This window comes from Lichtheimia ornata, assembly GCF_029851405.1.
Source record: "Lichtheimia ornata isolate CBS 291.66 chromosome Unknown scaffold00006, whole genome shotgun sequence".
Taxonomy (NCBI): Eukaryota; Fungi; Mucoromycota; class Mucoromycetes; order Mucorales; family Lichtheimiaceae; genus Lichtheimia; species Lichtheimia ornata.
In genome coordinates, this window is record NW_026695326.1 from 660,196 (window position 1) to 673,838 (window position 13,643).

The window sequence follows — 13,643 nt, forward strand, 5'->3', positions numbered from 1 at the left end:
ATGCTCTCGTTCATTGCTGTCAAACATTCCCATGTCCAACAGATTCTGGGTAACTTGGAAACTACCTCTTGTGATAGTAGTGAAGGCTCTTTATTGATAGAGGATATAGGTTTTATACGCGACGAAGGTGTCTACAGCGAGGATGGGCCTATCGATTTAGACACGTTTCTTCTACAGCTACAAGCATTGATTGCTCGGCTACGATACACCAATCCATTGATGGACCTGGAGATTGCTTGGGATATCGTGAATAAGAATGAATCGGTATGCATTCTTTTGGGAGGAACTTCAGGATGTGGCAAATCCACGTTGGCGAGTCTACTTGCTCATAGGTAAGGAAGGAAAAACGGGAGGGAGGGAGGAGTAGGATTATGATTTTGTACAAGGGAAGGAGGAGATAGCTTATTGTTGCGCAGGATCGGCATCACAACTGTACTATCGACAGACCATGTGCGCAGCTTGCTCCGCAGCTTTGATCCAAAGAAAAAGTCGGCCATCTTGTGGGCGTCTTCTTACCATGCCGGTGAATCCTCAAATGATAACTCTACCGATGAAGGAGTGGTTACTGGATATGAAGCACAAAGTCAATTGCTATTCGACAGCCTCGATCAAATGATTACCGGTTTTCGTCAACGAAAGGAAAGCTTAGTCATTGAGGTAAACAGCGACCACCACACCCAACCTCTTTTGGAAGCAACAAATAATCTGACGCACACGTGTGTGACAGGGTGTAGGATTATCAGTGGCCAACATTAAACGTCTCGCCGAAAAGCATCCCAATTGCATCCCACTTATTGTTTACATTAGCAACGAGGTAGGCTAATGATGATAATGTATGTATATAGGGATCGTTACTTACATGTTTCAATATAGCAAAAGCACACTGAAAGATTCGCCATTCGAGCCAAATACATGACCGTCGCCCCTCGATCCAACAAGTATATACGCTATTTTGATAACATACGATTGATTCAGTCCCATCTCTGCCAACAAGCGGACGAATGGATGGTACGTATACGTGGAAAGCACGAGGTGACGATGAGCAAGGTTATTTATTGGGATACTACTAGATACCCAAGGTGGATAACACCAATGTGGATAGGAGTTTGGCTATTCTACATATGACTGTGGTAAGGTATTTTTTCATTGATGAGATGGCGATCCATGTTAACGCTTGCTTTCATGAACCAGCTCCATGTTCTAGCCCGCTTAAGAGTGCAGCATAAGATATTCACACCGCATCCAGTGACACACAAATTCGACATTGTGCATACCGAATTCGCCAAGGTACACCACGCTACCTGGAGTTCCAAGCAAATGCTTAGGCAAATACGACAAAATGTAAGTGTTGTCAATGTGATGGATATACCATGGGTGTTAACGCGTGTTGTTGCAGTCATTACGTGCACGCAATGACACATCAAGGATATCAACTACCACTACCACCACCAAACATGAAACAGAAGGACGAGAACAACAACAACAACGACCAAAACAAAGCAACAATCAAGGAGCATCATCCACAAATACAATCATGTCCAAGCCTTCAAGTATGCTATTAGCATGTCAAGCGCGTTGGAAAGGTGTTGTACGATCATGGACAAATCGTTCATAGTGCGCACTTTATACATTCATGCCTATTTTTTCTTCGCATTGCATATTCCTTTTTGTATTTTAAAGTATTCATTCCCATCCCCCTCTTTCCCTGTATTGTGATCGTGGGTCCAACAAGATCAACGACGACATTAATAATTCCTCAATGGCACTTGTATCATATTACACAAAAGATGACTATCTATTATCGGTGATGGTTCGGAATAAATGGCTATGATTAGCGTGTTATATCGGTATTCGTGGTAGTAGATCGACGGCATCTCTATAATGGGATTCTTCCATGGTGACACAAATTGAGCAATAGGTTCAGGGTTTTGTGTGTTGGCATCCAAAGCAATAGAGCGACCGGGTAAAAGGATAACAAAATCTCACTTTGAAAATCTTTTACGTATGTCATTGAAAGGGATGTCATTCTATAATTGGGAACTTTTATGTTGTCAACTGCAAAAAGGTCGTTATTGGGCATCTATGATGAAAACGTGTCTTGAGTGTATCATGGTGGGGGTGGAATGTGATCTAGCCTCGTTACACGGGAGTTGTAAGGGGATCCAACCATAAATGGATGACTACCATGCTGTACAGCTTAAAGTCAATGTGCTCAAAGAAGAACGGGTGTTTATTGTTGCCTCTTTCTTTTGCTCATGCCGACCCTTAGCCGACACGGTGCCCAATGACTCCAATTCAACGACAGCTTGTTGCCATCGATGAAGGCTTCTCATCTGGTGGAGTTGGATCCTCTGAAACACCCGATTCCTGCATCGGTCCACCGACTCCTTCCTTTGACAGTACAACTCTATCCAACAATGGGGATCCTCCTAGCCATGTCTCTTTTTCAGACTACCAACCCCACTTCCATTCCAAAATGACGAGAACCGAATGGCTCACACCCGAGAATAAGAGGTAGACGACCAAGTAGCAATGACGACTTGTGCATGTCAACTGACACTGTGCGAGGGTTTATTATAGCAAGGCACCATCGTCCATTTCATCACGCTCATCTGACAAGCAGCCATTTGTCCAATCAATCAGTCATTATGCATCATCGATTTCATCAGCCATTCGACGCGTACATCCCCTTGATGATATTCGACAAGAGCAATCATCCGACGAAGATGATGATGACGATCCAGTAACATCATCATCAACAACAACAAGACAACCACCACCACCACAATCAAGTATTCCCATCATTCGAAGAGAACCACCCACCAATACCAATACACCAGCATCATCATTTCTTCAAGTACCCAAACCAGCATCATCAATGCAACAAAGTGTGACATCACTTGCATCCGCAACCTCACGTTCAACAGTACCCCTGACAGCTGTGGATGAAATGTCGACTACAGGAGATGGCATCTTGATGAGAGGAAAGCTCCTGTGTGCCATTTACATGAAATGGTTCAGTCGGCGTGTCTCTATGAGTGAAGCAACCCAAGAGCATTTGCGATTGCGTCAAACACGACTTAGTTGGCGGCAATTTGAAGCAGTTCTCAGGCACGATCGACTCCAATTGTACCTGGTTACGGTAAGTCAACAAAGAAATTGCTATACAAAGAGTTACTCATTGTATTATTCTATATAGAATCTTGTCATCAAAACACGACGACTTGCCCATACGATTTATCTTCGACCCCAAAGATCCAAGAACATTCACAATGTCCGTTTGAGCCTTGTATCACCTTTGGATTTCACTTGGCGACTTGAATTTGAATCATGCCAAGGGCGCACGGTCCAGTTTTACTTTTGCTCACGTACCGTTCCACAATCACAAGCTTGGTATATGGCTCTTTACCGACACTCCACCATCATCACTACACCACTACCATCGTTGATCGATTTGTATATACCCTCTTACAACAACTTACTGATACGCCTACCACTCGCCCAATGTGACCTCAAGATCAATAATCATAATATCCGTGCACATGACATCAAACGTGCTGTTCTTTCCTTGATGGAGCGACAAGATATCAAGCCTGATCACTGGACAATGAAAAATGTGCAATTGTGCTGGCATCGAGAAGGACAACAATACCAATGGATTCCAGATACCAATTTCATTGTGGATCCTCAACTCATTGAAAAGGTACATAAAGGGGGCGGTACATTTCATTTTATTTGTTTGTAAAATAGCAGCTGATGTATAAAGTACATAGACCCATACATTGCAATTAAGATATCGACCACAACGACTGCGCCCTGAAGAAGTAAGTTTTCATTGGCTTTGATGTGTGGGGATGTTCTATTTATCATTGATAAATGTTGACATGTTAATGTATAGAATACGCCGAGACCTGTGATGGAAGGAGATCTTGTTTTACAAACCGATTTGCAAGGGAATGAGCTCAAGAATGCAAGATCAGTGTACGCCATGATTGAAGGGAATTTGATGTTTTTGCTGGATCCGATCAAGGCATCACGACCCCCTGGTGCTGAAGAACCCAATGATTCACCTCGATGGTCGTTTGCTCGTATATCAGGGGCAACTCTTATCTCAGCACGGGCCAAGCGGGGTTTTCGATCCGTTACCCGCTTTTTCCATCACAACAATAATGAGCAGATATCAGTGCATGGTGCCGAGAAAGAATGTCGACGACGTGCCAAGAATATCACCCATGCTTTTGCTGTATTGGATCTTACACGAGGAACACGCGTACGTCGACGACAACAAACAAACGTTGAACAAGTCATACAACAACGAGCGTTTGAGATCCATATCGACAATGTTGTTTTGCAAATGGAAGCACCCACCATGCACACCATGTTTGAATGGATACAATGGATACACAAACTATTACAAACACTTGGACGGCAGCTTAGTCGAGACGTGGTTCCATTGATTGGCCAGGCACGATTAGGTTTCAGGATTGAGCGACGTTGGAAAGGAGTCCTGGTAATGTCTGAGATCTGAAACATAGATGAGAGAGGGGAGGTAGAGAGCACGTCATATTGATTTTTACATTACCTATTTAGCACGCTGGCATGTTGTATGTTCGTCAGGACTACTTGGACACCTTCAAGCAACGCTATTGTGTATTGATACCTGGCAAAAAATTGGTTTTATTTCGTACCTGTCGACGTAAACGATGCTCTGGCGCAGCACAACAGCATTGGACATCTTATGAGCATTTCGCTACGCTCAAATTGGATCGTGTCTATATCCATGGAGACGATGCTCAGCAACATGAAAGCAAGGCCACACGACAACCACCAAGGATCTATTCAGATGGCACCGTTGTATCCAGCCAAGATAGTAGCAGTAATGCTGAGTGTTCCTTTGTGATTTGGCAAACCGCTCAAAGGCACATCTTGGTCACGTTACGCGAACGACTTTCGACATTCAAATTTGGGCATCGACTTGGACGTAAAGGAACCGTATGGGTTTTCCTTGCTCGTAGCGAAGAGGAAAAGTCTGCATGGATGTGGGCCTTACATCAAGCCATTGAATAGCAAGTCTCGTGACGATAGCACTGGACAACGCCTTGGAGGAGGTTGAAAAAAAGCTCATTTTACTCATTTCTCTCACGGACCCACACTTTCAACTCTCTTTTCTCTCTCTCTCTTTTCCCATTGTTTTCTTTGGTCCCACCTATATACACACACCCACACATCTGCTTGCAGTTTTGTACTACACAAAAGATTCATCATGTATGTAGTGTGTCAAATTCATATAGCTGCCACCTTCATCATTGTACAAATAACATCTATTCACATTGGCAATAATATGAAAATAGAGTAATGCCATCCACGTCTAATGTAGCCCCACGAAAGATTGGCCATGTCAAGTTTTTTAATTCAGTCAAGGGTTACGGCTTCATTATCCCTGACGATAGCACTGCGGATCAACCTATTGTTGAAGGTAGATGACAACCTACGCAAAGTGTTTCATCTTGAGTCACCCCCTCTTCCTCCATATCTAATCCGTTCCTTTTGGCTTTGTCCTTTACAGTGTTTGTACACCACACAGCAATCAACGGCAATGGATTCAAAAGTCTGGCCGAGGTATGCTTACCATTTATGGACAATTGGTGATTGATCTACATGATAACCTGATCACTCTCCTTTTATCACTTACAACAATAGGGCGAGGAGGTAAATAAATATAGGACGTGGTGATAATGGTGTGGTCGCGTTAAACAGACCCTGCAATTTCATCTCCCCAAATTCCCCTACCAACACCCACATTCCATCCATTTTTTAGGTTGAGTATGATATGATTCAAGGCCCAAAAGGCATGCAAGCTGCCAATGTCTCTGGTCCAGGTGGTGTTCCTGTTCAAGGTGATCCAAACGCTCGTCGACCTTACCAGAATTATCACCGGTAAGCTTTTTATCTACTACTTGTTGTCTCTTTCTAAACGCTTATGAAGTAGGCGATTCCAAAATAATCGTGGCTCATCCGCAGCAGCCGTAGATGGAAGACAATATGGTAAATAGATACAATAATCCATGAATGCGTAGTAAGGGACATTGTATAGGCTGATGCATAGGTTGTTGCTAGGTTACCCCACCATGTATGGAATGATGCCACCAGGAGGAGGAGCTGCTGCACCACCACCACCTTATGGATATACAGCGTTTTATGGTCCATATCCTGCTGCTGCTGCTGCTGCACCTCCACCACCTCCACCACAAGCAGCAGCCATGAATGGCCAAGATAATAATGGACCCAATTCACCCCCAGCATTATTCCGACAACATGCACATCATCACCATCCACATCATCAACAACAACCTATGTTTGCATATTCCTATCAGCCTGGCATTTCTGGTGCTGCGGTATCTGATACATCAGCTGTGTATCCTCATTCACCCCCTACACCCATGGCTATGTATTATCCTTATCCACAACAACAGCCATATTTTATTCCATCCACAATGCAGGGTTTCGTATCGGCCTCAGCATCGTCAACTTCATCTTCCAATCAAAGTGCATCCAGCATCTCAAACAACACAACACCAACATGCGAACATGGACCATCAACCAACAACAAGCAAGCACAAGCACCAGCAGCCGTTCATCAAATGGCTGTAGCCGAAATCCCCACTTGAGAAGATGATGACACTACTACACAATGATCTGGTCCTCCTTACAAGTCCCCTTTTACAATCATCCTGTCGTATTATTATCACAATGTTGTGTTTAGGTGTATACATTGACGGCTGGTGCTGTCTGTTTTAACCTATTTCTCCTCTTCCAATACACCACCTCCCTTTTCATCCATCCCACCACCATCATCACTACTACCGTGATTGTTAATCCCAAGCAAAAACACAACACCTTTGCCAAGCCCCGTTCCCTACTACAATTGGAAAATGAAATTGTCTTTTGGAAAAAGATTATGCAGACAATAAAATGTTGTTGTCCTTGTAAACTCCCATCTATTCAATCACATGCATGCTAATAACAACAAAAGAAGGGGACCTTAATATCGTTTTGCTTTACCAATGTAATGGATATCAAGCTGCATGGCAGTTTTTCTTTGTCCTACTATATGCACGATCTCCTTGCATGCGATTGGCAACTTTCTCCTTTATACTTTATCAGGCTCACATGTCTTTCATACATCCAAAAGTCACCAGCTGTAGTAGTAAAAAGAAGGATGAACTTTGTTATAATAATGGAACAACATTCAGTGTCTATCATGACCCTCTTCTGATCTAATTTGGGAAAAGAACATTCTAAAAGGGATAGGATGTATCGACATAGGTGATAGATGGCACTGTAAATCCACTGAATCCATGCGAGGCAATGGCATACGTATAAGCACCCATGTGGGGCCAATAGAGCCAATCGCCTACTTGAAGATCGGGTAGCTTGGCGGTCTGTGTGATGCAATCGTAAGGTGTACAGGTGGGTCCCCATATGCTGCATTCGTATTTTGGTTCATGTTCCAAAGCAATCATGTCTTGAGCTTGAATCAATTTGCCGTTCCTTGTCATCACTACATATCCATAATAGGGTCATCATGCTAAGCACAGATCCACTTTTTTTTTGACACACAGACTTTACTCCGCTCGCACGTACCTTTAGCAACCGGTGATAAATTCTTGGCAGGAACACCACCGAAAAGACCAAAAACACCATCCAGCGTATAATCTATAGATGCATTGACTTGTTATAGAGGACACTCAACATGATCTCTTTTTACTTACACATGATGTGTTTTTGCTTTTGTGGAGTGAGTGTGCTGCGTTTGGCCATGATGCGTGTGCAAGTAGTGAAGGCCGTAGAGACGTAGAATCGACCTGGTTCGGCAATGACACGGATATGGGGTGGGAACAAAGAATCCAATTGCTCGCGGAGTACATTGGCAACATTCTCAAAAGTGGTTTGTCCTTCAAGACCGACACCTGGGAAACCGCCGCCCAAATCAAGAATAGTCATGTTGTGTCCCATGCTGGCTGCTTGATCAAATACACTGCGAGCACTAGAGAGTGCATCGGTAAAGGCCGATGCATCCATACAACCGGTCCCGATATGGAAGCTATGATGATGATAAAGGATCCAACACAATAATCAGCATCTTTTCCCACACATGCCTCTATGATGTTAAACCATTCTACATACCTTACACCAACAACAGGAAGCTCTAACTCACGAGCCTTCATCAATAATCCATCCACCGATTCCATGTGAGCTCCAAATTTGGCACTGACATTGCTGTAAGCTTTTGAGTTGTCCGTAAAGATTCTAAGAATAAGCTCGGCTTCGGGATAGGATTCTTTGATCTTATACAGCTCATCGATGTTGTCAAACGTCATGAGCGAAACATGGTGCTTGGCAGCATATTGAATATGCGTCACAGGTTTGGCAGGATTGGCAAAAACGATGCGACTAGGATGAACTTGAAGTTGCTCCAAAAGAGGTTGCATCTCAAACTTGCTTGCACAGTCAAAGCCAATACCCAAAGAAACAAGGAGCTTTAGGACTTGAGGGTCGTCATTGCATTTGACGGCTACATACGATGTACATGATTATTGCATATGCATGCGTTAGGATCCATGGCGAGAGAGAGAAAAAATAAAAGATGGCACATACCATAAAATGGTTCAACCCGAGGCAAGTGGGTCTTCCAACGCACATGTTGCCGGTATACATCACCGAGATCACATACAGTAAAGCATTCATCATCCCCATCAGACCATTTTTCAATCTTTTGTTGCATTGTTTGATAAACCATGGGTTCAGGTAAAGCATCCTTGCTTGATGGGGAGCGATCCAACGACTTGCCATTAGTTGCTGTTGTGTCCTTTTCTTTTGATGATGGAGGACTTTCAGGTAAAAAGGCCTTGTGGATAGGGAAGTTCACTTGGCCGGTGGGTGATGATGGTGCATCAATTGTATCAGCGTCAGAAGGCATAATGGATAATGTACGATAGAGAAAGTTTTAAGCGAAAGCAATCCGAAAAGTACTTTGAAATACTGCTTTTATAACCATGACAAAGAAACAAGTGACTCTTTATTCGTCGTCGGATTGTCCTAGGCTTTCGTTGTTTCCGATTAGAGGGGGTTGCATACAAAGGAGCTGGGGGGAGGGGGAAGTTGTGATCAGGTGCTCTTGATGATTGACGTACAATGAAAGTATCATTGATGAGGGTTTGGTGGATCTTTTTTATCCCTGACCACAAACTTAACTTTAAGGCCGAGTGATTCTTGTTACCTAAAACGTACTCAAAATTGCTTCTTTGTCTTTAGGTGATGGTGAAGCAAGGAGATGATCTCGACTCGATTACGGATAATCCCTTTCTTTGGTTCGGGAAGCATGAACGATGCAGAATCAAAGAAGGATCACGCTGCATCTGAAGTTGGTTTTGGTATTGGTACACCACATACATAATACAGCGCGTACATGTACAATGTATTACACACACCACACCAAAATCAATTATACCACCGTGATCCACCAATATGGGAACATTCGTTCAAGCCGCTGTGTACGCCACAGCCATGAAATCGATCACTTGCATCCTCACTTGGTCATCTACCCCTTTTACACAAGGTGGCCCAAGAGATCTTTGTACGACCCCGCTCACTCTTTTGACAACCGCGAAACAACGAATAGCAAGGCGATACTTTTTCCCACGTTACTTGTCTCATCATAATCACAGCATGATATTGTCATACGTTGCTAGATCGGGTGAACTAAAATCAACGTTCGTCTGTTTGCATGTCCTTAGATATGCAGGTCTTTGATGCATGAGATCGGTGTGCATGACGTCTTGTCAAGATCACAATCAAAGGCATTGCTATCAGCAAGAAAGGGGACCAGGCGATCGATGGTATGACCTACACGATAAAGTTTGCTCGGCTGCATGTTATGGCGTGAGGATGATAAAAGGCATGACGCTTTGATAATATCGCAACATAGCATAGCTGCACAGCAACAACATTGATAATGATCACCAGCAGGTAAAACATTGTGCCAGTGGGATGGAAGAAGGTTTGTCCTCTTTAAAAAAACATGGCTTGAACTACACACTACTACTCATTCGACTACTCAATGACCCTGAAAAGCTGATCGTCTTTTGTGTATCGATGCTCCGCTAGATACAGCAATGTGCTCTTTATTAGAAATGTGGCATCAGCTTTCTCGCATTAAAGAGTATATATGATAGGGTGATCTCCGGCATACCATGCATACATATTCTGCAGCAGCTTCTATCGTTGCGTTAATATACATACCATCCCCCCCTTTTGTAATTTTAGCTGATTCCATGGAAAAAGCCAGACATGCTATAAAGGACATGGCCATTCTCTACTCACTTGCGAGTGTCTTAACCAAGGGCACCATGTGGTTTTATAACTACTCGATCGCGTTGCTAGTCATTTTAGTGAGCGTTGTCAGTGCAGCTTCTTCGAATCTTCCTGTTGTCAACAACGATCGTACATATGCCACTACAACAACACGCACGGTCACATCACATAGCACCATCATCCCCCCTCCCTTGTCGACAACACACATTTACATGACCACGGTAGTCCACGAGGGGAACTATAATGAGACGCTTGTGGCATCCTTTGCTGTATCAGGTACAGCCTTGCCTGCAACGCTTCCTTCATACATGTCCAGTTATTTCTTATCAGTATTGTAAGTCCATAAGCAAGCATGTATAGAAATGCTATGATCATTCAACAAAGATTCTCGTTTTGATTTTCTAGCCACAACATGGAAGGTAAGCGTCTTGCTCCTCGCCTTGTATATACACATCCTCATTCACAATCCATCCACAGAATCTGTTAGTGCTATACTGCATAGTCTTATGACCGCTTCAAGCCATTCGGACTCAATCTCTGGTCATATTGCACCACCAGCTACCAGCCTTCCATCCCCCACATCGCCACCACCACACTCTGGGGTTTAGCGTCGTGGCTGTTTGTCCTATTTCAAATTGAACGTTTCTGGGAATTTCGTTATAGTGTTTAATAATGATCCAAAGAAAATGTCAAATCGATGCATAGTATTGATGAATGAATTCATGGGTTGGAAGGGAATGCTAACATGGAGGAGGATGTGGGGTTGTCAATTACTCGTCTGGATTGGCATAGGAGGATGCAGGTTCCTTGTTGGCACCTTTTCGGTTGTTTGCTAGCTAATAGAGATAAGAAACATGCACATTAATAACCTCTACTTTTAGCCACATGTAAAGATGTAAAACTTACTCGTTCCTTTTGTAGTCGATCATTCTTTTCCTTAAGCTTATCCTTTCTTGCTTGACTCTTACCACCACCACCAGCTGTCAATTCAACGTTGATTTGTTTCTTCTTGAACTTGGAACGATGCAATGCAAGAGCAGCCTAATCATAGTAGGAAGTAGAATAAGTACCCGAAAAGAAAACCGCCCTCTCCCCCCCAGATGCAGGGTCCTCGATCCACAAACACTTACATTTAAGGTTTCACTATCCTTGAATTCAACAAATGCAAATCCTTTTGGCTCGTTGGTGTCCTTGTGTGTCATCAAACGCACCGTAGGCAGCTCTCCAACCGATTCAAAATGGGCAGCCAGTTCCTGGCTAGTGGTATCCTTGGGCAAGTTGCCGACAAACAAAATGAATCGCTTCCCACCATCGTTATTGCCTTTGCCACCTCGTGAACGTCTCTTTTTCTTTGCTGGTTTATCTTGTTGAGCATCGTCATTGGCGCGTTTGGTCGAAGATCGATCAGCCTTTTGTTGAGTTGTGGATACTTCTTGTGGTTGATCCTCTTTCACATCGGATTCAGGAACGGCATTGGCTTCTGAGAGAGCATCACTCTCCTTTTTGCGATTGCGGAATGCAGCGGCTTTCTTTTCTCGTTTGGTGAGTTTCTTTTCTGGCATAATATAAAAAGTGAGGGAGGGAGGGAGAGACAAGAGGATGTCAGTGTGCCACGGCAACAAGCCACAACCGTTGCATTTGAAATTATGATCTTCCGCCCAATTCCACTTATGCAAGTGCCCTGCTGATCACCCTTGTTGCTTCTAAACGTCATTTTATTAAGGCTCTAACAAACTTTGAAATCAAGGTTGGATTACCAATGTCAACAGCGTATGGAAGAGATGAGATATTAGACGTAATGTGGAATCCAAAGTTACTTCTTGTAAACATCTAGTAGATGGCATGTAAGAAGGTCCTCAAGAAGGTGAAATAGCTCATAAACTTGGAGGGTTGAACGACTAGTTTCACACATAAAAGATACATTTAGAAATGAGCATCATGGCTTGACAAGGGATAGTTGAATGTATGGAGAAAATGAGTCAGCTAAATGGGAGCTATTGTTCACGAGTGCATAACATTGATTGATTATATGGATACCGTTGCCATAGTGAGGGAGAAGGGTGGTGTCGCCATGGCAAGCGGCGATACAAAATCCGATTGGGCGGGAGCCATGTGCGCTGCGGATGTGCAAAGGTCGCAAAGGCGGCACATTAAGCGATCTTTCTCTCCCCATTAACGTCGAGACAATGTCGAAAGTAAGTAGAATACGATGATGGATAAGAGATTTATTGAAAAGGATACATGCAAACGATGGATGGATGAATCGAAGCAATGGATGGATGAATGGATGAATGGGGCGGATTGAGATTTTGGAGACACCAAGTCAACTAACCTTTTGACCCTTCCTCTTCTTTTTTTTCTCTACAATGCAATAGTTTCACGAGTACCAGGTAAATAAATGCGACTATTCGATTCTAAAAGCAACACGTATTCGACGATGGTATTCATACTCGGAAATGATAATAGGTGGTCGGCCGTAAGCTCCCCTCTGAGAAGGAGCCCCATCCCAAGCTCTACCGCATGCGTGTGTTTGCTCCCAACACCGTTGTTGCCAAGTCCCGTTTCTGGTACTACTTGAAGAAGCTTCGCAAGGTCAAGAAGGCTGCTGGCGAAATCGTCTCTGTCAACGAGGTAAGATAAATCAATACAATGTGAGGCGAGGGAGGAGGATAAAGATTATTTACATATGCAATGTTCCTTCTAGATCTTCGAGAAGCACCCTGAGCAAATCAAGAACTTTGGTATCTGGATCCGCTACGATTCTCGTTCCGGTACCCACAACATGTACAAGGAATACCGTTCCATGTCCCGTGTTGAAGCTGTCGAGAACTGCTGTAAGTTGAATGAGGATAGCATAGTGGATGATGGATGATGTATACTTACAAGAAGATGTGGATAATAGACCAAGATATGGCTGCTCGTCATCGTGCTCGTTTCTCTTCGGTCCAAATTATGCGTGTTGCCGAAGTTAAGAGCGCTGATATTCGTCGCCAATACGTCAAGCAGCTCTTGGTTCCCAAGCTTGCTTTCCCTCTTCCCCACCGCATCCAGCGTGTCGACAAGTCCCAACGTCGCTTGTTCATTGCCAAGAGACCCACCACCTTCTACTAAGTGTTGTGTGCCTCTTTATCCTCAGCAATGGAATAAATGCTTTGGTCTCGTGCGTTTTCTGATCATTTAATACGTGTCTTTGTGTCTTTATTGATTGGGGGAGAAAGAGATATCGGGAAGACAAACGAATGGGGTAACTCAGAGGAGTTGTCATTGTC

The 13,643-nt window shown here is 43.6% G+C and overlaps 7 protein-coding genes across 7 annotated transcripts; 5 read left to right on the forward strand and 2 right to left on the reverse strand.

Moving 5' to 3' along the window:
• Window positions 1-1,615, forward strand: O0I10_002396 (uncharacterized protein; the record flags this gene model as incomplete). The annotated part of the gene is made up of 7 exons (XM_058482479.1): window positions 1-332; window positions 417-657; window positions 728-814; window positions 874-1,008; window positions 1,071-1,130; window positions 1,192-1,341; window positions 1,397-1,615. The coding sequence occupies 7 exons, from the start codon at window positions 1-3 to the stop codon at window positions 1,613-1,615; spliced, it is 1,224 nt and encodes a 407-aa protein (XP_058346977.1).
• Window positions 1,616-2,284: 669 nt separating this feature from the next.
• Window positions 2,285-5,067, forward strand: O0I10_002397 (uncharacterized protein; the record flags this gene model as incomplete). Its single annotated transcript, XM_058482480.1, has 6 exons — window positions 2,285-2,514; window positions 2,581-3,142; window positions 3,200-3,703; window positions 3,774-3,824; window positions 3,899-4,510; window positions 4,591-5,067. 6 exons carry the CDS (start codon window positions 2,285-2,287, stop codon window positions 5,065-5,067), a joined length of 2,436 nt encoding a protein of 811 aa, XP_058346978.1.
• Window positions 5,068-5,355: 288 nt separating this feature from the next.
• O0I10_002398 (uncharacterized protein) lies at window positions 5,356-6,668 on the forward strand (the record flags this gene model as incomplete). The annotated part of the gene is made up of 5 exons (XM_058482481.1): window positions 5,356-5,476; window positions 5,567-5,619; window positions 5,819-5,937; window positions 5,990-6,045; window positions 6,118-6,668. 5 exons carry the CDS (start codon window positions 5,356-5,358, stop codon window positions 6,666-6,668), a joined length of 900 nt encoding a protein of 299 aa, XP_058346979.1.
• A 630-nt stretch (window positions 6,669-7,298) lies between these two features.
• Window positions 7,299-8,980, reverse strand: O0I10_002399 (uncharacterized protein; the record flags this gene model as incomplete). Its single annotated transcript, XM_058482482.1, has 5 exons — window positions 7,299-7,561; window positions 7,645-7,716; window positions 7,773-8,104; window positions 8,188-8,575; window positions 8,659-8,980. The coding sequence occupies 5 exons, from the start codon at window positions 8,978-8,980 to the stop codon at window positions 7,299-7,301; spliced, it is 1,377 nt and encodes a 458-aa protein (XP_058346980.1).
• A 1,429-nt stretch (window positions 8,981-10,409) lies between these two features.
• O0I10_002400 (uncharacterized protein) lies at window positions 10,410-10,982 on the forward strand (the record flags this gene model as incomplete). Its single annotated transcript, XM_058482483.1, has 3 exons — window positions 10,410-10,708; window positions 10,780-10,793; window positions 10,852-10,982. 3 exons carry the CDS (start codon window positions 10,410-10,412, stop codon window positions 10,980-10,982), a joined length of 444 nt encoding a protein of 147 aa, XP_058346981.1.
• A 162-nt stretch (window positions 10,983-11,144) lies between these two features.
• O0I10_002401 (uncharacterized protein) lies at window positions 11,145-11,936 on the reverse strand (the record flags this gene model as incomplete). Its single annotated transcript, XM_058482484.1, has 3 exons — window positions 11,145-11,210; window positions 11,281-11,415; window positions 11,505-11,936. The coding sequence occupies 3 exons, from the start codon at window positions 11,934-11,936 to the stop codon at window positions 11,145-11,147; spliced, it is 633 nt and encodes a 210-aa protein (XP_058346982.1).
• A 624-nt stretch (window positions 11,937-12,560) lies between these two features.
• On the forward strand, window positions 12,561-13,485 carry O0I10_002402 (uncharacterized protein; the record flags this gene model as incomplete). Its single annotated transcript, XM_058482485.1, has 5 exons — window positions 12,561-12,569; window positions 12,750-12,764; window positions 12,841-13,005; window positions 13,079-13,208; window positions 13,277-13,485. The coding sequence occupies 5 exons, from the start codon at window positions 12,561-12,563 to the stop codon at window positions 13,483-13,485; spliced, it is 528 nt and encodes a 175-aa protein (XP_058346983.1).
• Between the last annotated feature and the right edge of the window lie 158 nt (window positions 13,486-13,643).